The 22,576-nt window shown below is 40.3% G+C and overlaps 1 protein-coding gene across 3 annotated transcripts in view; it reads right to left on the bottom strand.

Moving 5' to 3' along the window:
* SH3RF2 (SH3 domain containing ring finger 2) overlaps positions 1–22,576 on the bottom strand; it is a 120,887-nt gene that overhangs the window by 10,846 nt on the left and 87,465 nt on the right. For all 3 annotated transcript variants that reach the window (XM_075209678.1, XM_075209677.1, XM_075209676.1), the window contains exon 7: positions 17,485–17,655. In XM_075209678.1, the coding sequence (XP_075065779.1) occupies positions 17,485–17,655 (171 nt within the window). The remainder of the gene's footprint in view (positions 1–17,484; positions 17,656–22,576) is intronic.

Here is a 22,576-nt window from a genome sequence, read left to right on the forward strand (position 1 = left end):
GGTATAAAAGAGAGCGGTGAAGTGTCAGGAGGGTGAATGGAGGAAAGATCAGGCTGGTGTAGGAGGTATGTTTCCTGCCCTCTGAAGGAGGACGGAGATCGGGAGAAGGACTGCGAGGACCCTTGTTTCTCTTCCTTTGGATAAGTTGTGAATCTGTGTGCTCGCCAAAAGCGAAGTGATAGTACAGCCGGACCACTGCCCTGCTGGCAGTCACTGGGGCTTCACACTCCCAGGAAAGCCTAAGCCTATAGTCGGATTACCCAAGGTAACCATAACAGGACCGGTATTGTATTGTATATACTACTCTCATGTCCATTGTGCATACCTGTAATTGCTACTCCTGTACATAAGTTGGTTTTGTGCCTGTTGCTGTCCCATTAATAAAAGCTAACATTGGTTAAGTTGGATATCTGCCTGGGTGTAAGTATTTACCCACAAACAGGGGAACTCAGTAGGCTGTTCAGCCTTGGTAGACACCATTCCCTCACATTTGGTGGCAAGCAGAGGGATCACCCAGTCCCGAGCAGGAGAGCCGGGTAGAGCCGTAGGGGAACATACACAAGGTGCGGTCCAGGGCTCTGCAGATATCCAAAACAGGAATAGAGGGACATCACCGTTGGGCGAGTGGTCCAAAATAACGAGTTCGAGCTTAAAACAATTAATCAAAATATACAGGATTTACTGAAACCAACCTCTGAATGTTGAACCAATGTGAAATCTAGATGTCATTTTGGATCCAACTAAGGATTTTAAAATAAAATGTAAATATTAGCAATAGTGTTCTCCATCTTCCGGATCAAGAGTAGCAGACAATAATCACTTTAACTTTACAGACTCTTGATAGTGTTAATGACCATTTAAGAACAACAAATGTGCACATTACACCCACAGGAAATCAGTAGATTCCTCTGTTAGTGCATGTATATCTCATTTAAGCTAAATAAAAATGTAAGTAAATGAGTTCCAACAGCTAATTATTCAGTGAAGATACAATTATCTCTATATCACTGTAATAAACATTTATTAATAGTTGAATTTAATTAAACAGATCTTAATAACATTTGTTTGAACTTCATATATTTATATTATTTATGAGATAACTATCTATTAAGAGGACATTAACTTATAATTCCATTATTATTATTATCATATTGGTATGACAAGGATTTAGTAAGGTGAAACATTACCATTATGGTCCCAGTAAACCACAAGGGAAGCTAGGAGACTACACTGAACATGTGAGATGTTTGTTTACCTCTGTTATTTGCAGATACTTGTACTCTTTAATATTGAAACAATATTTAGTTCTTACTGGCAACATACAGTATATCCTTTTTGGTCAATTTTATATTTTAATTTGTATACAGAGTTTGCTAAATAATGTAGTATAGAATTGGATTTTCCACAATGAAGAGAGAAGGAAGTTTATAGAGGTGGGATAAAGTGTGGAACAGAAAATTATTTGAACACAGCTACATTAATAATATATCCTTATAAAATCAGTTACCTATTAGATATATATGTTACAGTATTCTATTATTTATATTGTGGTGTTTTGATGCATGGTTGAGCATCATTACGATGTTCTTTATAGTCTGTCACCTAATTATTTTTAACATCTACTTGAGAAATGCTAGATTTAACTTGATTATTATATAAATTATTTATCAAATCCTTGATATTAAATCAATAAATGTTGATCATGCATTAAACTTGTAATAAACCCTGCATTTTTCTTCACTATCCATAAAAGTCCTATCTTAGGGAACAACCTAATCTATTATTTATACTTCAAATAAACCATACAACGACCGGTTTATTACCTACATCTTAGAGTTTAGGATAATAAGCTTAAAAGGGTATAAACAGTTCAAACCAGTTTAAGGGCTTGTACACAGGAACATATAAAAGGCCTGTTAAAATCACAGACAAAACCGTGTATTTTGTCCGAGCACGGCAATGACAGCGTGTTCTCAAAGCCTAATGCTACATAGTATAATATGTACCGAGTTTTATGCTGCAGGCAATGCTGAAAATCTTGCAAAGCAAAGAGAAGGAAATACTTGTCAGTAAGTGTTTGGGTGTCCATTCTCTTCCTTTTTTTGGACTATCAGCATAAGGTCAGTTACCCACTGGTGTTAATAATCATGTTTCTACTAGTGTTTTTTAATTGTTAGTAAATGAGTAAGGGCATTGAACTTATTGTTTCCAATGATCACATATGCGCTTCTGCTTGCTCCTGTTGACTGCATTTACCAACTTTTAAGAATGCACAACAAATGATCGATATTAACGTACAAGGCCTTATACATTCATTTTGTATAGCAAGTTTTACCAGGTGCATTGATTAATCTTTCTGACTTCCTTTTGACATCAGTGCCATAACTAGACATTTCAGTGCCCTGGGAGAGACAGGGCACCAGCGCCCCCCATCTAAGTGGGAGTGACATTTGCCAAGAGGGTGTGGCCAACCTAATGTGGGGGTGTGGCTAGCACTTTACTGAAAGAATTCCGTTACACATATTTGGAAATGCATGATATAGATTATATATATATATATATATATATATATATATATATATATATATATACACAAGTTAACCTGTGCATGATACTCATGCATTCTAGTCAAATCAAGCTACTTAAGGTCTTAAAAAGGTTCTTGTCGTGCATTTGGGCCTAGCCCAGGCCTCCTCAGGGGAAGAGCGTTACTTCCCGATGCAAGCGCCCTTTTTAATGTGTGTTCATGAGGTAAAATTATCTCACGAAAATGAGTTTGACCCCTCAACTCGTAAATGTAGCCTTTACTACCCCTCCTACGGGGGGAAGGGGGGATGATGGAAGTTAACTGACTTCACTATTCTAATTTTTTTGTCAAATAATGTCAGTATACCAAATTTCAGGTCAATTGGATGAGCCCTTTCTGAGAAAATTGTTTTTTCCACACACACACACACACACACACACACACACACACACACACACACACACACACACACACACAGCTAGGCTTTTACTTTTATAATATTAGATAATGCTAAGAATTTAGTAGGTCAGTGTATAACTCCGCCCAGCAGGTGGCGCTGCAGCTTGTTTATTTTTTTTCCACACACAGACTAACACACGCCACTAGGCTTATATATATTAGATAGCTATCCCTCTCATATATACAGTGGTGGGATTGAAATAAATCAACAACCGGTTCTCTGCCCTAATGACCATTTAAAGTATGCAAATAAATATATATATACACCGAGAGGTATTCTAATATTTCATGCACTTAATACTGAAATAAGATCAGTAAAAGAGGTACACAAAACTAGATTGTTATAAGAAAGAGTTGTAAAATGTTAAATAAAAAATATTAAAGAATACCTTACCTGACAAATATCTGTTATTTAATTTTATATTCATATTATGCCACAGTAATGCCCCCAGCTCATAATATGCCACAGTAATGGCTCTCTTCATCACACTCTGCAATGAAGCCTTCCTTTCCCCTTCAAAATACTGTGATGCAGCTTCCTTTGCCCCTCAAAACACTGCGATGCAGCTTCCTTTGCCCCTCAAAACACTGCGATGCAGCTTACTTTGCCCCTCAAAACACTTTGCCATGCTGCCTTCCTTTGCTCCCCCTTCACACTCAGCCACGCTGCCTTCCTTTGCTCCCCCTTGCTTCGTTCCTTCACTTACCTTTTCTATTGGCTTTTTTCTTCTCTTTTCTTCTTGCTTGCCGCCGACTCCTCAGCAAGATGTAATATGTCCAGTAGTCTGTGTTATGTCCAGTAATCACCCGGCAGTATGTAATACGTACATTAATCGCCCAGCAAGATGTTATATGCTCAGTAGGATGTGCTATGTCCTGTAATCACCCGGCAGTATGTAATATGTACATTAATCGCCCAGCAAGATGTAATATGCCCAGTAGGATGTGCTATGTCCTGTAATCACCCAGCAGTATTTAATACATACATTAATCGCCCAGCATGATGTAATATGTCCAGTAGGATGTGCTATGTCCAGTAATCACCCAGCAGTATGTAATATGTACATTAATCGCCCAGGAAGATGTATTATGTCCAGCAATCACCCAGCAGTATGTAATATGTACATTAATCGGCCAGAAAGATGTAATATGCCGAGTAGGATGTGCTATGTCCTGTAATCACCCGGCAGTATGTAATATGTACATTAATTGCTCAGGAAGATGTAATATGTCCTGTAATCACCTAGCAGTATATGATATGTACATTAATCGGAGAGAGAGAGAGATATTGCATCTGCGTTCCAGTGACAGCAAGTTCGGCATATGGAACTCAATATGGCAGGGAAATTGCAGATGAGGTTTAACATAGATCATTAAGAAGGGTTAAGCATCAATACCTGGGTAACAATTAGGCTGCTACCTTCACATACATTTTAGAAAATCTAATAATTCTAGTTGAAAGCAGCACTCAGCGCCAGGCAAATATAATCATAGGATGCATAAAAAGGAGGATACATGTATGCATCCCAAACACGGTTTCAGTACTCTATAAGTTACTAGTCAGACCACATCTGGAATATGAGGTATAGTTTTGGTCATCTATCTGTAAGAAGTGGTGGTAGTCAATGTATCGATTATCGAAACGCTGTCATAATTTATGTAGACTACTTGAACGCGATGGTATGATTCCAGACAGATTTATAATCCCTCCTGTTTGTAAAGGTACCATCCAAGTATTGTGAACAATGAAGATCCCGGCAGCAGTCAAATATGTCACTGTGAAAGAGGACTGCTGTTAAGCGGGTTATGAAAGAAGGTGGAGGCTGTACAATACACAAGCGTTTGCAAAAAATATTGTACTAGATAAGTTATAGCTAGAATCCGATTGGTTGCTATGGGCAACACTACAAGTTCACCAGTTTAGAGGTTTTAGTAAAGCTACCCCTAGGGGTCTTCATGATAAAATGAAGAACACAAATTATTTAGCTTTATAGCTAATTTTACTGTCCTGTAAGAGCAATAAGTAAAATGTGTGTGTAGCATTAAAACTAAAATTACTTGTTTAAAAGCTTGAATTTAAGCCATGAAGCTCTGCCTTCCTTCAGTGAGTTAAACCATATTTATATTTTTTAATTAAAGGAGGAGGCATCTGTAAAAGATGTACAAACATGGCTCTTATCCCTGAAGCATGCGGTTAAAGTCCAACTTCTCATAATTCAACCTAAACTATGCCATATGGTACAATTTCAACTTTCTTGGCTAGTGTTATATGCTGTTGCCTAGTGAGCCTGATTTATAGTTTAATAATATAGCTAGTTTCTGGCAAAGCACCCAACACACCAATTCATGTCATTAGTAGGGACATTTCTGGGAGAAAAAAGGCTCTGGATGTTGATATGCAGCCTCAGCGGTAGCATCGTGCTCCTTATTATAGTTCTATTTATGTCTTCTCTTGTAGTTAGTTTTTATTGTTATGGTTTGGAGGGGGGGACAATGAAGAAGCTGTAAAATTGAGCACTAAGAACACAAACAGCAATTTCCATTCCCTTGCTGGAATATATCAAGCATACTAGTCAATAAGAATTCATGGAACACAACCACATGAATATGAGAAAAGGAAAAAGTGCTGTACTGATTTAAAATAAGGTAGAATGAATAAGAGATTTACAATCAGGAGCGTTTAAGGTAAATAAAAAAAAGTGCAAAAGGACGATATTAAAACTATCATAGCAGGAATTCTGTTTTTTTTTCCACCAAGATTCTGGAGGTTATTGGGAAACGCACACACAGCAAAATACTGTACCTAGCTTTTGTACAGGCCTCAATGGTTGACCCAGCACAAATCATGATGCATGTCCCCTCTCTGCACGCTGGAGATGCCTTTTCAAAATAAAACTTCCCCTATGTACGGAGCGGCAGAGAAATCTATAGTGGTAAAAGTTACAGTAAAGACCAACCGCCTACAATTTTAGAACCACTATTCAATTAAATACATTTTAGTTTTTCTTATAAAATTGTACTCATTTTGGGTGACTTAAATACATTCTGAGTGAAGAGACATTGAGGTATATTTACTAAACTGCGGGTTTGAAAAAGTGGAGATGTTGCCTATAGCAACCAATCAGATTCTAGTTATCATTTATTTAGTACATTCTACAAAATGACAGCTAGAATCTGATTGGTTGCTATAGGGAACATCTCCACTTTTTCTAACCCGCAGCTTAGGAAATATACCCCATTGTGTTGTTGTTTTTTGACATGTCACTTTTGTGAGTGAAATGTTTTATTACATTGCAGTTTGTGCACTTCTTTGACAAAGGCCTTTACTTTAAAGTGACAAGTTTGGTGGAGAACAACATTTGCAGATGCATTTGCCACCTCTATTAAAACAATCCCCATGGAGAATGTGTCTCCCCCAAATCTTCAACCAGTTCCAAGCACTAGACAGCTTGGGCTAGCTCCCACAATGACAGAAGACCACAAGTCCCTTTAATGTGTATGAGTCACCATTTACAGGGATTTTCCTGCCCCCAACCACATTTGGCCTACGATGGATCAAGAAAAATAAAAATAAAATTCACATATAATACAGTGAATAAGGTTTTTGGGACTTCCACTGTGTGGATTTGGATGACATTTAATATAAAAACAAAAAGGACACTGGGCAGCTACCTCATGGACGTGATGGAAGAGCTGCTAAGCTGCTAATTATTTTTTAAATGTTGACAGTTACATCCAACTCATTGATAACTTAATAACATCGGGCAATGCTGGGTACTTCAGCTAGTAAATAGGAAAATAAAATAAAAAAAACAGACGGCGCACACATTCCCAAACCCTCTATCAGCTCCAGTGCTAGAAAGCTTGGGCTGGTTTACACTATATAACAGAGAGTGGGGTCCCACAAGTATAGTGAAACCCAGCCCCAGACTGGTACATTTATGAAGGCGGTGGGTACAAAAAGGCTGCATCATAAGTGCTGAAGCTCTATTTGACTCCCCTAGGCTGTGACGGCTTGACAAGCTTTTGACCCCTGGGGGCAAATATATCAAATAGCGATTTATGCAACCGGCGAATTTGCATGGTAAATTTAAAGCGGCAATAGCTTTAAACGCAATATTCATATTTTATTGAGCTTCCTTGTGTGACAAAAAGTGCTACAATGAAACAGAGCAGTGGCATTGGGTGTTTGGTCAGTAAGGCTAATAGGCAGGATCAGTTGTGTTAACTATGAAACTTGCGTACTAGTTTAAAGGAGAGGGAGAGAGTGGTAGAAAAGTTGGAGGGGTGAGAGGGAAAGGAGAGGAAGAAGAGAGGAAGGTGAAGGGAGACTTGGCAGGAGAGGGGGTAAGAGGAGGAATGAGGGAGAGAATAAGAGAGGGAAGAAAAATATAAAAAGGGAAAAAGATAAGGAAAAGGGCCAGCGCAAGCCCACTGAGCCCCCACGTTACTTTGGCACCATCCCAATTCTCTATGAGTGCCATCCCACCGCATTTCTTACCTTGTGTTGAGCGGGGTCGGAGCAGCATGTTCTTCTCTTGGGAGTGTGGTGCAAGCACTGCACTCCTGGCCCATTGTCAACATGGCGGAGCAGCAGTCTGTGAACGTGAGCTCAGAAGAGGTCTCCGCAGTCCTCTTTTAAGAGCAGAACAAGGGCCTTGGTGGGAGGGCAAACTGAGCTCTATAGCTGATGCACCACCTTCAACCCTAACTTTACGGCTCAGGGCTGTATCACCTGATGATCACAGCGGTTATATTACACATCAAAACAAATGAGGTGAGCTCTATTATGATTAGTTCAATGGAATGGTTACATTAAAAGCTGGACACTGGGGATGTATATGCTATTTGGATGACAAGCCACAAGTCTTCCTACATCAATAGTTTTCGGGAGGGGTAGTGGGTTATGCTGTGTATTTTTGTTCTCATTTACAGTTTATCTATATGCTACCATGACACACATGAACCACTGCAAGAAAAAGCAAAACACGTTAAAAATATGGTACTTAAAATAGAGGTAGACCTTAAGTACCCTCCCTTTCATGAGCATTAGAATAAATAAGTAGGCATTATTTTAAGAGAAAAAGTTGAAATGAATGAAGCAGCTGGTCCACATGTATCTAGAGATAAGAGTTTTACTTTTGCAGACATGCCAGATCTACCAAATGTTGTGCAAAGTATATGTGAGGAGCTGCTCGACAGGGGATCCACCTGGTCATCTGGAGTCATGTTCCCCGGCCTGTCCCTGGTGCTCCAGCGTCAGCGAATCGTGAGCAATTAACTTCCGGTTCCTTGGCCAGGACCGTGAGGTAATCAGTGATCCCCACCCAGCAATTTGAATCTTTGGTGGTGCGGTGAGCCAGTCGGGGCTCGCTGCGTCACTGCGTGATGTCAGTGCATGGGCAGCTATATAAGCTGCTGTGCCCGGCATCATTGAGCCATTCATCAGCAGACAGCCAGCAGAGAGGATGTTGTGGGATATCCGGAGCAGCGGAGACAGAAAAAAACAGACCTGAAGACGGCAGTGGCAGGTTGTCCTTGTTAGGGCTAGGAGTGCCCCTGCCGAAGAAGAACCGAAGAAGAACCGAAGAAGACAAAGAAAGAGAAGCCGCGGCATAGACTTGAGGATGGCTGCAGGGAGAAAAGCAGCTAAGGACAACCCAGGGGATAGCTGGAGCCAGGTAAAGCCCTTGTGGACAAACCTCTCCCAGGCCCAAACCAGCATTCTCTCTTTCTCCTTTTTTCACAGTCAAGATCAGAGCCGGATTTAGACCTCATGGTGCCCTAGGCAAGATATTGGTTTGGAAAAAAAAAGAAGGTCTGCAGTGGGGCCCCGGACCCCCTAGGAAGGTCCAGGTAATTTGTGCCCCCTCTCGGCGGATCTGGCTGCAGCCCTGAGGCCGCACAATACTAATTAGGCAATTAGGCAATTAACCTGTGAGCAAAATGGCCAGGCTACTCTGGATAACTATTAATTGGAGTTTGCTCCTGTTAAACCTGACCACAGTAAGACCGCGCCCTGTCTGACCCTTGGATTATAGACAGTGACCATTTGTGTGGTGGTCACTTTACTGCATGTACATAGGGATATTTGGGTGCCAGTGCTTTTGTAATCATTCCCCTCTGGCCTTAGCTAAGTCCCCAGTCCACTAGGGCCTGGTACATGGGGAGTAGGCGACAGGGTTAACAAATTGGCCTCGCAGCACAACTCCTTAGTTAAGTACCAGCAACCAAGGCTGTTGGTTCCAATTTGGAGTGCTCATATTTGAGTTCCAGCAATGGAGGCTGGCACTTCCACTTCTATGCATTGTTGTCCAGGGAGTGGGGGTAGTGTTTGTCCTGAGTTCCAGCAGTCACCACTGACTGTTCCAGGCGAGACCTCTCCGCTCAGCTTCATGCTGTTCCAGACTGGCCCCTGAGATGAACACTTCATAGTCGGTGAAATAGCTCCCACACTAAGTCCTATGGATTAAGTTGTGGTGGTCAGGAGGTAGGTGGAGGGGGGTCAGTAACATATCTGAGAAATTTCCCTGCATGGTCCAGAAAAGTCAGACCCCCAATAAATGTAGGCTTCTGGTATCCCTATTGCCTGGTAAAATAATTTGTATTGGCGCTTTGGAACTGTGGGGGCAGTTTGGGTAATGCATGACACCTAGTGCTATGCGTTCGTAAGTTGGTCACCTGGTCACATAATGTGTTTGGTAGGATCAGGGCACTGAATGTTGTTGTTATAGCTAGTGATGAAGAGTATATAAATAACCTATTATTTATGTTTCATTTTATAATATATGAACATAATATATGAACAGATTCAGACACAATTGAATTAGATAGGTGACTAGGATCAAGTCCTCCCTCCCCCATTGTAAACATTTGGCTTGTGAATAATTGTAAAACTAGTCTTCATTTGTTCTGTAATTAGCATATGAATGCTGTGAGTGGTTCCTGTGAAAGGTAGTCTCCGCCCACTATAGGGGGTTTTACACACGATTCAAGGAAGAAGGGTCTCTTGATGCCTGGTGCCCAGACAGAGAAGGCATGCTGCCATTGCTCCTATTTGAACATGCAGAAAGTGAGCTATGTCATGGCCTACAAAGGCCCTGACTAGTAGGATAGATGTTAGAATGGGGTTTGAATGGAATGAAAGGTGAGTGAGTCTGAATACATAAATGTTCATATGTGGTAAAGTACATGAGAATGAATGATCATTTATAAGGCTAGTAAATGTGATCGGACAGCTGGTAAATGTAATCGGAATTGCCTGAAGTTTAGTGAAAAAGCTATTTGAAGTTTGTGTTGGTTTCATGATTTATAATAATATTACAATGCTGTGACTCCTATAGTGCTGTACAATTCTTGGAATTCATGTTGGTCATGGAAGCATTGGTGTTATACATAGTCATGTGTGATTCTGTGTTGGTTTAATGCTGTAATGGAGTTTTTGAATGGAAATAATTTGCTTTATGCAGTTAAATGTAAATGCATAGAAAGTGATGGATTATTCAGGAAGTGATCAGATTGTTAAATATAACGTTTTGTTGTACAGTTGGTTTAAAGGGAAAGTAGAGCAGATGGATCTAGTATGTGGTTGAAATATCATGTGTTAAAAATGGCTGTTGGACTTTGAGTGAGATGAATGGAGTGTGTGTGTTTGGTCTCCCTACCCCCAGGTCAGATGGGTCTTCCCCCTCCTCCCACTGCAACATACACAATACTTTCACACACATACACTAACACACACACACAATTACTTATATATTTATAGAACAGGAAATTAATGATATATGGTACCAAAATCTATACTTTGCGTAAAATATTGTTACGCTGTTTATTGTTCTATAATATAATACAACACACTTTAAATTAAGTTAGAGCTTGCTGTGGTTACTCTTGAAGCTGTGGATTTAAGGGAATATAAGAATGATGTTTCTTAGGTTAATTTAGAAGTACCTTTGCGAGGAGTTGGTTGACGGTAATAGTCATATATATAACGGTATTAAATGGTCATACATACATTTGCCAGAATATTAAGGAGATTAAAACCCATAAAAGGTGGTAAAAATCCTTCAATAGCTAGCAGTAGTGTGGGTGGAACATACCAACTGGAAGACATGAGTCATGGGTGGGCTGTTTTGTGTCACCCCTGTTTCATTATATGCTGATACTCAAGGTGTGACGAGCGTTAAGAGAGCACAGTGAGTATCACCGTCCTGTTTGGTCTTCCTCTTGGCAAGGGATCTCATCTGTACAGTGGTGAGTAGAATACTCAGGCGGGACACCTTATTGCCTCAGGCATTCATAGCCCAGTGCCCAGGTTCAGAGCAAATAGAGAGGATGGAAAATGGGGTAATGGGAAGTGTCTTTACTTCTAGCTATCACCTCATACACTCCTGGTCTTCTTCCTGGAGTACCCTTGCTTGCAAGTGACTTGTTCAGTCTCTTTCTTAGGACCAGAGTGCTGCGACCCCAGATACTGTGTGCAGGCGCCGGCGCTCCCATTAGGCAAGGTTAGGCAGTTGCCTAGGGCGCCGGGCTCTGGAGGGTGCCACAGATTAAAAATTCCTTTAAAACTGTGCGGCAACCGCTGACCATACCTTTCACGGCCGCCGCACAGCTTCAGATACATCCACAGGGAGGGGGGGAGGGACTATTGCTCACCACCGCCGCCTCTCTGCTCCGTCTCCTCCCCTCCACTCACGGACTGACTGTCGGGCGTGACATCATCATCTCGGCCCGACAGTGTCAGTGAGTGGTGGGGAGCACACGGAGCAGAGAGGAGGAAAGTTAAGGTAAGAAAAGACGCACATTTTCAAAATCGGCGCCCCCACCCCTGCACACTTACACACTATTTTGTAAGTGTGCAGGGTGGGGGCGCCGATTTTGAAAATGTGCCTAGGGCGCCACGGACCCTAGCGCCGACCCTGACTGTGTGGTGAACAGGGGACTCCAGTGTGGTAAGGTAGGGCATCTGTGTGAGTCTGTCATTCTCTGCAGGCTTTACACACCTGATCAAACAGACCATGAAATTGAGGAATACGGGCATACAAGTGTATATACAGGCATGCCCTTAGGCGCAACCAAGTGTTAAAAATGTGCTGTAGACTATTTATCCCATTTGTAAATGAGTCACAGTATCTGTTATACTTGCTGAGCTTGGAGTAAATAGTTAGCAAAATGATGTTGCCCCCCCCCAGCAAGCAATAAGTGTTGATGTCATAACTTTGTAAGAACATGATGTGCAAAAAAAAATATTATCATGTCTTAAAAAAACAAAAGAAAAAAAGTAGATCTACTTAGAGCATAATGCTTTAAAAAAGCAAACAGCAATTCAAGATATTCAGGCTGATGTCCTTCAAAATGCCACTCACACCTACAAGGCATTTTTCTCCATTACTGAGGCAGCATCTACAACTTTGGTTTACATGGCCCTAACATTAGCTATGAGCAATTAGAAAGAAGACAGCAATACATCACCAACAACTAGCAATGCGGACAGTTATGAAACCACTTAAATTGAACAAATGCTTTTTTTTCCTGTTGATTTCATGTTTCCAACATAATTCCCAATGCATTTTCTCAAGGTAGAACTCCATTTTCCCCACAAACTTACATTTATAGCAGAGTTTAAGAGAAACAGGGTAGTTATAGAATGCATTGAGGCAGAGAAACGGTATAATTACACAATCGAGATATGTAATTTCTATGCATTTTAGAGTGTAGTATAAAAGCAATTCAAAACATTTAGTGTTTTTTTTTTTAACAGTGCACAGGACATTTAAGAGCCTTACAAGTGTACTAGCTTTTTAAATGCCTATATTTGTGGATTTTTATACACTGTATGCACATATAACAGCAGCTCAATGAAAAAAAATACTGTAGTTTGTATATCTTATTTTATCCAATGTGCAACATACAGTATACCAAGACTGGTTGGTATAAACAACAGAATGAGACCACATTTAGAGTACCACAAATTTCTGTTGGGTTTCTATTATTTATTCTGTCTTAGGGGTTGATTCAATTCTGAGTTCTGCAAATACAAACCAGCAAAGGTAGGCTGAGTGTTGGGAACTACTCCCATAAAGAAATTATCATCAGTACCTTTTTTCAGAGGACATTTATTTTAATCATTACAATAATGAAAATACTTTGAGATTTACATTTACCGTTTATTTGGTTGACAATTCTTGCTATACCTGTCAATTACAGGAGGTAGCTTATTAAGCCTAAAACACAGGGCAAAATCTGCTCTGGTCCTCAACTTGTGCGAATGGGTTTATAGAACAAGATGACAGCATTTTCAGAGGTGCAGAAGTTTACACAGGCTCATGGGAGAAATTTGGCGGAGGAAGGGAATTCCCTCTGGGACGGTACACCGAGCTTTGCGGCGCAGTGAAGAAATAAAACTTCCCTTTTCCTTAGTGAGATTACGGAAATTGAAAAAGGCGCAGAGATGGCACATTTTTAAGCATGTTTCCTTCTGTGAGGTACTGCCATACGGTCATTTTCACTCACCAAAAAAAGCCAATCTTATTGAGGACAGAAATATAATATGTAACAACCTCCCCTCTACTAAAAAAGGAACTTCCCTCTAAATTCTTCCTCTTCACTCCTCATTTGAGTAATTAGGTTTTGGATATCATTGCTACACTTGGAAATTGCAGCATATTATTAATATTTCTTGTCTGCATTCAGGAATTCCCCAATCTGCCAGGGAACTACCATCAGAATATATAACATCACTGCAGACGCTGCCATGTTACTTTTATAAAAATCTATGTATGTTGAATAACATTAGGGTACGCAGGTGCAAAAACAGGTGCAAACAACATTCAGGAGACACTCTTTTTGCACTCTTGTGTAGTGCCGGCAGACACGATGGCCCGCACATATGCACTAATGTCAGGGACTGATAAAGCTCTGCTCATAGTGACATCACTGAGACCAAGGGAGCGAGGGAAAAGTGAAGTTAGGTGAGAGGAATGACTGGAAAAAAAAGGGCCAGAGAAAAAGGAGGCTGGAAGTGAGAAGGTGTAACGATACTGGTGGTATAATAGCCGAGTAGATATCCAGAGAGAAGTCAGACATTTGTCGGGTCGGTACACAAGAGGGTAGTCAGACGTTTGCCGGGTCGTTACACAAGCGGGTAATCAGATGTTTGCCAGGTTGGTACACAAGCGGGTAGTCAGACGTTTGCCGGAGTGGTACACAAGCGGGTAGTCAGACGTTTGCCGGAGTGGTACACAAGCGGGTAGTCAGACGTTTGCTGGGTCGGTACACAAGCAGGTAGTCACAGATGCAAGGTAGAGGAACAGGTAGCAGGAGCTGAGCAAGCAGAATACTCAAGCATATGTTTGAACCAGGAAGTGCCATTTATAGGCCCAAACAGGAAACATGATCCAAGATGGTTTCTCTTTGATTCCAAACTGGCCATCTTGAATAAGGGCAAATCTAAGGGCAAGTTTGCAAATACAGAGACCTCTAGTGGTCGGAGGTGCAAATGTCAAAGTAATTCCTTACAGAAAGAGAAAAAGAAAGTGACAAGCAAGAGAACTGACAGGAGGCAGAAGTGGGAAGTTGGAACAGAGAAGAAATAGACAAGAGGAGACTGAACAGATTGACAAACAGCAGCAGCAGGCTGACATTTAAAGGCAGAGGGAGAAGAGGTGAAAAACAGTAGAGATTTACAGAGGTAATAATAACAGAGTGGAAAAAGAAATCAGATTGCCAGAAGCAATACAAAGTACATTATTAAAGCTGACAAGCAAGAGATAAGAGATCTTTCACACCACTTTCAATACCTGTGTCCTGATCCTGAGGAGATTGCCTGAAACTGGACCTGAAGCCATATATTGATAAGTACCCTTTAGTTTTATTATAATTCCTGTTTTACTAGAAAGATTGAGCCTAATGCACATATTAGCTAGAGATGAGCGGGCTCGGATTGCGCTAATCCGAGCCCACCCGAACAGTGCGGATCCGACGGGATCCGAGCACTGTTCGGCCAAAAGAAATGAGAACGAGGCTATGACGTCCAAGTCTCGCGTCGGATCTCGCGAGACTCGGATGGCATAAATTCCCCGCTTGCGGCCGCCATCTTCAGTCGGGCTCAGATCATTGAAGAGGGAGGTTGTAGTTTGGTGCTCCTGTGTCCTGTATTAGTACTGCAATATATAAATACGTTCACTGTTCCTGCAGTCAAGAAATATTAGTACTGCAATATATAAATACGTTCACTGTTCCTGCAGTCCAGAAATATTAGTACCAGAGATTAAACTACGTTCACTGTTCCTGCAGTCCAGAAATATTAGTACCAGAGATTAAACTACGTTCACTGTTCCTGCAGTCCAGAAATATTAGTACCAGAGATTAAACTACGTTCACTGTTCCTGCAGTCCAGAAATATTAGTACCAGAGATTAAACTACGTTCACTGTTCCTGCAGTCCAGAAATATTAGTACCAGAGATTAAACTATGTTCACTGTTCCTGATTGGTTTGTTAAAGTGCGAATGTCCTATTTCAACAACATCAGGGTGGGTCGGAGGGCCCAAGGACAATTCCATCTTGCACCTCTAGCAAACTCTTGCAAACTGACATCCTGTCTGCCACTGCAGTGCCACTCCTAGATGGGCCACGCGTTTGTGCCGCCCACTTGTGTCGCTTAGCTTAGACATCCAGCTACCTCGGTGCAACCTTTTGGACTAAAAACAATATTGTGAGGTGTGAGGTGTTCAGAATAGACTGGAAATTAGTGGAAATGAATGTTATTGAGGTTAATAATAGTGTAGGAGGGAAAAAAAAATAATAATATGGATTTTAGCACTTTTTATGCTATTTTAAAAAAAAAATCAGAACCCAAAACCCAAAATCAGAACCAAAACCTTTCGTGGGGTGTTTTGGCAAAACAAATCAGAACCCAAAACCTCAAGCTAATCAGAACCCAAAACCCAAAACACCAAAAGTGGCCGGTGCACACCCCTAATTTTAGCTTAGTTAGTCAGGGACCAGGTGGGAAGTCCCGAAGATTAGTGACATATACCCTTGTTCCGGGACTGAGTTACATTTTAAAGGGTAAGTTTAGGGATAGTTAACCAAGCTTCTGGACTGAGTCATATAGGAAATGAGATATAAGAGTCCGTTATTGTTATGAAAACCACTCAAGAGAGGCTGGAGTTCTGTTACATGTGAAATCATTGGAGAAATCTCTGTTTATTACTATTTCATTATTGCTTGCTGGAGGGATCTTTACCATAGGAGTATTGCATTTACCAGTTTATTTCTACTAAGTTGTATTACTGAAAAGTAGCAAACTGAGCCTCTAGATATGAATACCAAATGCACTTTATGATGTGTGCTTCATATTGTTATATATTGGACAGTCATAATTATATGTGAAAGTTATTTTGGTTTAAACTGCTGTGTTTTTACATGTCTCTGTTTAGTGTGAACTGCTCACTAGAATAATGTTATGATGCAGAGGTACCTCTGAAGTTAGTCTTTAGGATATTAAGAATTGTGTGTTATTATATGATGAGCTAAAGGTTAATCTGTTGTTTAGTTTACCTGTGAGCCAATATACTGTTTTAAATGTGCGTTTGTTATGCAAACTTGCTAAAAAGTAAACTAGCCTGGGGAACCACTCTAGAAGACCAAGACCAAGGTGGAGGCACTGCGCACAGAGAGTAAAGATAAACTAGTGTGCCAGGAACCGGAACACACCCACACACACCCATACACCCATACACGCCTTAATCCTAGGAAAAGAGGTGTTACACTTGGAAATGAAGGGTAGTTTGATGAGGGACGTTTATCCTTTAGATTGCACAATGGATTTTTGATTTTGCATTTTATCATAGTTACTTTCTAATGATATAATTGGGAACTGTAAGCATTTAATATGAGATGCAAGCAAAAATGATATTGCTTTAAACATGAAAAAGTAACTGGTGGCTTGGACAGAGACCTGTGGTTAAGCATAAAGGATAGATCTTCTTCAGTCACACACATTTCTGTAGTGCACAATTTAATTGTTGCTCAAGAACACAAACTAACCCTCATGTGAAAGACTAACACCTGTTAGTTCTGTGGTGTGTGTTAAATACAGAAAACAGAGCTGTAAAATAGCACTGCAGGATTGTTTGTTACAGATAAAGGTGTTCTAATATTATATAGGTCAGATCAGCCATGTGCTGCAATTGTCCTGCATGCCTACAATTTACTATGCAGCAAGCTTCTGAATTAATTTTAATAAGTAGCATCTGCATTTCATATGTGACCATTTTAAATGACTGACCTAGCTACTCTGAGTAAGACAAAGCCGATCAAAATGCAGCAATCTCTTTGCAGACCTTATGGTCCCTATGCATGGGTTATAGACAGGTAATTGTGGCTTCTTTTAGAAAAATCTTGCTTACATCTTGATGAGATGCAGATTAGTACAAGTTTAGTAAGAGTTATCCTTTAATTATGGAATCAGTATAACTGTAGTTGCACTAACCTGTAAACAGGACTAACACAATGGCTGGGGAAGATACCAATTTTGCCGGTGACCAATGAAACCCCACGGAGCCAGCCTTCTTGGAATTTCCCCAGGACACGAATGCCTTCTCCCTTCTGGAGGTCTAGCTCATCAGGTCCATGAGCTGGGTATGGTTGGAGAGCAACACACCTGTAAAAAGATAAAAGGATAAGATCTAAACTATTATTTGCCACCATTGGGAACCAGAAGAGTTTCCTGAGCCTTTCCTGTGTCACATTTTTGAAACTAGGATGCCTCAAGCGCATATTTAACCAATGACGATTTAAAAACTACATATCAGCCCAGTGATCATACTGGAGATTTAGTAGTGGTAGTACAGAAAATGGAAGCAAATGTAATTTTATAATTTTACAATCAACGGAGTACAAGTGACAGTATGGCATACCACTGTATATCAGCCCACTTCAACCACTGCTTTAGCCAAAAGCTTATGCATTAACAGAGCAGACATTGTAACATCTCTGGGGCCAGGCAGAATACGGAACCTGGAACCCAAAGCAAATAACACGCACCTCCATAGCAAGTTTAGACATTATAAGGACACTAATTGGAAGGCTTGGGGCTGTGGGAGGGGCTGAACTAGGTTATTTACCCTCTTTACCATGCTGATACCCTGCCCCCATCATTCTCTCTAATTGTATAACTCTGGGTGCCCTCTTTCAGGCCATCTGATATTTACATTGATAATGAAGCCAAAAAATGCTCTGCTCTTCAATCACTTCCTCTCAAGGGGCCTGATTCATTAAGGATCTCAAATGAAGAGGATACTCATTTCAGTCTCCTGGACAAAACCATGTTACAATGGAAGGGGTGCAAATAAGTGTTCTGTTTAAAACATAAGTTAAATACTGACTTTTTTCATGTAGCACACATATATCAACTTTAAATTTCAGTGCACAAATAAGCTATCAAGTATTTGTGTGTTACATGAAACAACAGGCAGTATTTAACTTATGTGTAAAACAGAACACTTATTTGCACCCCTTCCATTGTAACATGGTTTTGTCCAGGAGACTGAAATGAGTATCCTCTCCATTTGAGATCCTTAATGAATCAGGCCCCAGGTCCCTTAATTAGTATGTTGCTATGTTTACCATAGTTTTGAAATGGAGCAGATCTTTGTGGATAGGTGTTTAATAAAAGGAGTACAGCTGAGTGGTGGCTTTGTGGCTTGCTGGCTTGGAGATATAAGTTCCCCATTGAAACGTTGCTATGGAGCACAAAACTTTCTAAGGACACCTCTGCTTTTGTAGTAGCTAGTTGGTGCATGAAAGATTTAGCATCATTAATATGGGACATATAGGATTCTAATAAGTCTCTTTATTTCAAATGTTAGGGCGAACACAGTGAATTAAAAGAGGCACGTGTGACATGGATCATTAAAGTTGACCTGTCAATGTGGTTTATAATTTTATTTTTCAATAGTACATTGAAATTTACAATTCCATCATGATATAGTAATTGATGGGGATGTAATTAATTATCCTTTGATCAGTGTTCTTTCTTCTGCTTCAGCCTCTTGTTATAGCAGCTTCATTATATGCAAACCAAAGGGAGGAGGGCATAACTGATCCTGCAGGAAAGTAGTTTAAAAATAAATGTACAAAAAAAATAATAACTTTATTCAACTAACATGTCATGATGATACTTACGTGGTGTGTAATTACTTTTCCAGGTGTATTATTGTAGAATATTTGGCCTTTGCAGACAAGCATCTGTTTAGTTTACTTCCATCATCCTAAAACACTATTTTACCTGGTTATACACATTGTTGTGTGTAGGTATTGACTGAAGTGAGGTGAAAATATTTAATAGAGGACTTTGTGCCTGATGTAGAGTTGGATGCAATTTACATTGATATCGTAAGTGTAAATTGCATCCTGTAATTTACAGAGAATTCTAAGTCGCATGGATCTTTAGATGCCCTAGCACTAGAGTGAGTACAACCCTTCTTGGGGACCACCTCTGCTGTAAGTCTCGTGTAGTCCCCGTTACCCCGAAGTTCAACGAAGCTTACCAGGGGAGGACTGGCAAATTTTAGCCCAGGGGGGCAAGACTCGACTCAGCAGCCACTTTTAAAGGAAAAAAATGCAGGTGGCCCAGTGAGCCCAAAATAGCCCATTTTGAAACCAGCCCAGGGGGCAGATGCCCACTTGTCCCCCAGCCCAGCCTGCCCCTGAAGCTTACCCTGGGGCAATGATTTTTCTACTCTTTGTCCACTGGTTTGATTCAGAAGGGCAGCATTATGGCACGGATGTACCTCACTACAAGGACAATGCCATCTATACTTGCACCATTTAACATTGTGCTCCCTCATCATCTTTTAAAGTGTTTTTGTCTGAATTTGTGCCCATTCATTCTGTAGAGCATTTATGAAGTCGGCACTGATGTTGGACAAGAAGACCTGGCTCACAATCTCCGTTCCAGTTCATCCCTAAGGTGTTCGAGGAGTTGAGGTCAGGGCTCTGTGCGGGCCAGTCAAGTTCTTTCACACTGAACTCATCAAACCATGTCTTTGTAGTCCTTGCTTTGTGCACTGGGGCACAGTCATGTTGGAATAGAAAAAGGCCTTCCCCAAACTGTTGGCACAAAGTTGGAAGCATAGCATTGTCTAAAATGACTTGTAATGCTGAAGAATTAAGATTGCCCTTTACTGGAGATAAGGGGCCTTGCCCAAACCCTGGAAAACATACTGGTAGGTTATTTGGCTGCAATCGAAAATTGACCCTAGTCTATCCCTCTCTGTCTGTCTGTCTGTCTGTGTGTGTGTGTGAGTCTATAGTAGGGAATTTAGACTGTAAGCTCCAATGGGGCAGGGACTGATGTGAATGAGTTCTCTGTACAGCGCTGCGGAATTAGTGGCACTATATAAATAAATGATGATGATGGAAAACAGCCTCATATGATTATCCCTCGATCACCAAACTTCTTAGTTGGCATAATGCAGTCAGGCAGGTAATGTTCTCCCGACATCCGCCAATTCCAGACCCGTCGATCTGACTGCCAAACAGAAAAAAGGGATTTGTCACTCCACATACATGTTTCCACTGCTCCACAGTCCAGTGTCGGTGTGCTTTACACTACTCCATCCGACGCTTGCCATTGGTCTTGATGATGTGAGGTTTGCATGCAGCTGCTCGGCCATGGAAACCCAATCCATTAAGCTCCCGCCACACAGTTTTTGTGCTTACATTAATGCCAGTGGAAGTTCGGAACTCTTCAGCTATGGAATCAGCAGAGCTTTGACGAATTTACGCACCATGCGCCTTATCAGTCGTTGAACCTGCTCTGTGATTTTTTTGTGGTCTTCTGCTTCGTGGCTGAATTGCTGTTGTTCCTAAACGCTTCCACTTTGTAATAATTTACATTACAATTGACCGTGGAATATCCAGCAGGGATGAAATTTCATGAACTGTCTTATTGCAAAGGTGGCAGCGTATCACAGTACCATGCTTGAAGTCACTGAGCTCTTCAGAATGACCCATTTTGTATCACAAATGTTTGCAAATGGAGACTGCATGGCTAGGTGCTTGATTTTATACACCTCTGGGACGGGTCTGATTAAAACACCTCAATTCAATAATTAAGTGGTGTGGCAAAATACTTTTGTCCATATACTGTATGAGTCCTGTGATTTGATTCAGAAGGGCAGCATTATGGTACAGAGCATATAAGTAGAATAAGGTAATGAAAGCCATGCTCTGGGGCTCCGATGAATACTCTGGCAATGTATTGTGTGCCTAATCTTTGAATTTTTGTAACAGGGCTGCAAGCCACATTCCTCTCTCAGTATCCTCATTTATTTATATAGCGGAATAGTAATTAAAGCCATACTCTTGACAATCGATGAATACTTTGGCAATCTATTGTGTGCCTAATTTTTGATTTTTTGTAGTAGTAGTGGAGGCCACAATTCATCTCTCAGCATCTTCATTTATTTATATAGCGACAGAAAATTAGACAGAATTGAATAGATTGAAAAATAGACAATATTAGAATATATAGCGTTTTTTGGGGAGTCCAGCTGCATGCTGACGCTCACAAACAGCCTTATTTAAATATAAATTTCACTAAATGAACCTTCCAAGATATAAAAGTATTTAAAAATACAAAATATTAGAATATAATAATATATGCCTTTTTTTGGTGTGTGCAACTGCTGCTGAATCTCAAATGCAAACACCCAGTTTTTTTCTAAATTATTTCACTTGTCACTGCCCCACACACTAGATTAATTTCACTAGCAACACTGTCAAGTTTAAAAAAAAGAAATCTGTTTGTTTTTTAGATTTTGCTGCTAATAGCAGCAAAAGCACATTATTTTTCTCCAAGAATTAAATATCCTAGTTAGTTCAGAATGATATCTATCTAACTCAGTCTGTATATACTGTCTAGTACTATTTTATATATGCAATGCATTAACAACAACCAGTAGCCACTAGTATGTGTAAAGTGTATTTAAGATTGAAACTAAAAGCAATTGATCAGCAAACTATTGTAGCTGACTAATCTCTACAAAACTGCCTTACAATCATGTCAGGATTCTATTGCTTTCCTATGTCTCTGGTTCACCCGGAATGATATTTTATGAGCAGAGCATTGCAGCTAACCTCCTACCTACACACTGTCTGTTCTTAAATGGCACTGCAGAAACCGAGTCACGATATATCTACATATGCATGGGTGTTTGTGTATATATATATATATATATATATATATATATATATATATATATATAGTATCAAATAAACTGTTTAGAATATGGTTATTTTACCATTTAGTACAATTATTTTCTTTTTTGCACTGTAAAGTAATAATTAAAACTTGGGTTATCTATAACATCTCTCTCCCTCTTGCTGTTTTCAACCATTTAAGATAGGTAATTATTATTTTCTTCTTCTAGACTTTCTTTCTAGACTTTTGCATACTAATTTTATTAATTTGCTTCTGCCCCATAAAATTTGGCGCCTGAGACAGTGTTCAACATTGCTACAATATAGGCACACTCATATAAATAATACCTCTTGTAGTATAAGGAATTAAGGGGCAA

The sequence above is a fragment of the Mixophyes fleayi genome, chromosome 4 (genome assembly GCF_038048845.1).
Source record: "Mixophyes fleayi isolate aMixFle1 chromosome 4, aMixFle1.hap1, whole genome shotgun sequence".
Lineage (NCBI taxonomy): Eukaryota > Metazoa > Chordata > Amphibia > Anura > Limnodynastidae > Mixophyes > Mixophyes fleayi.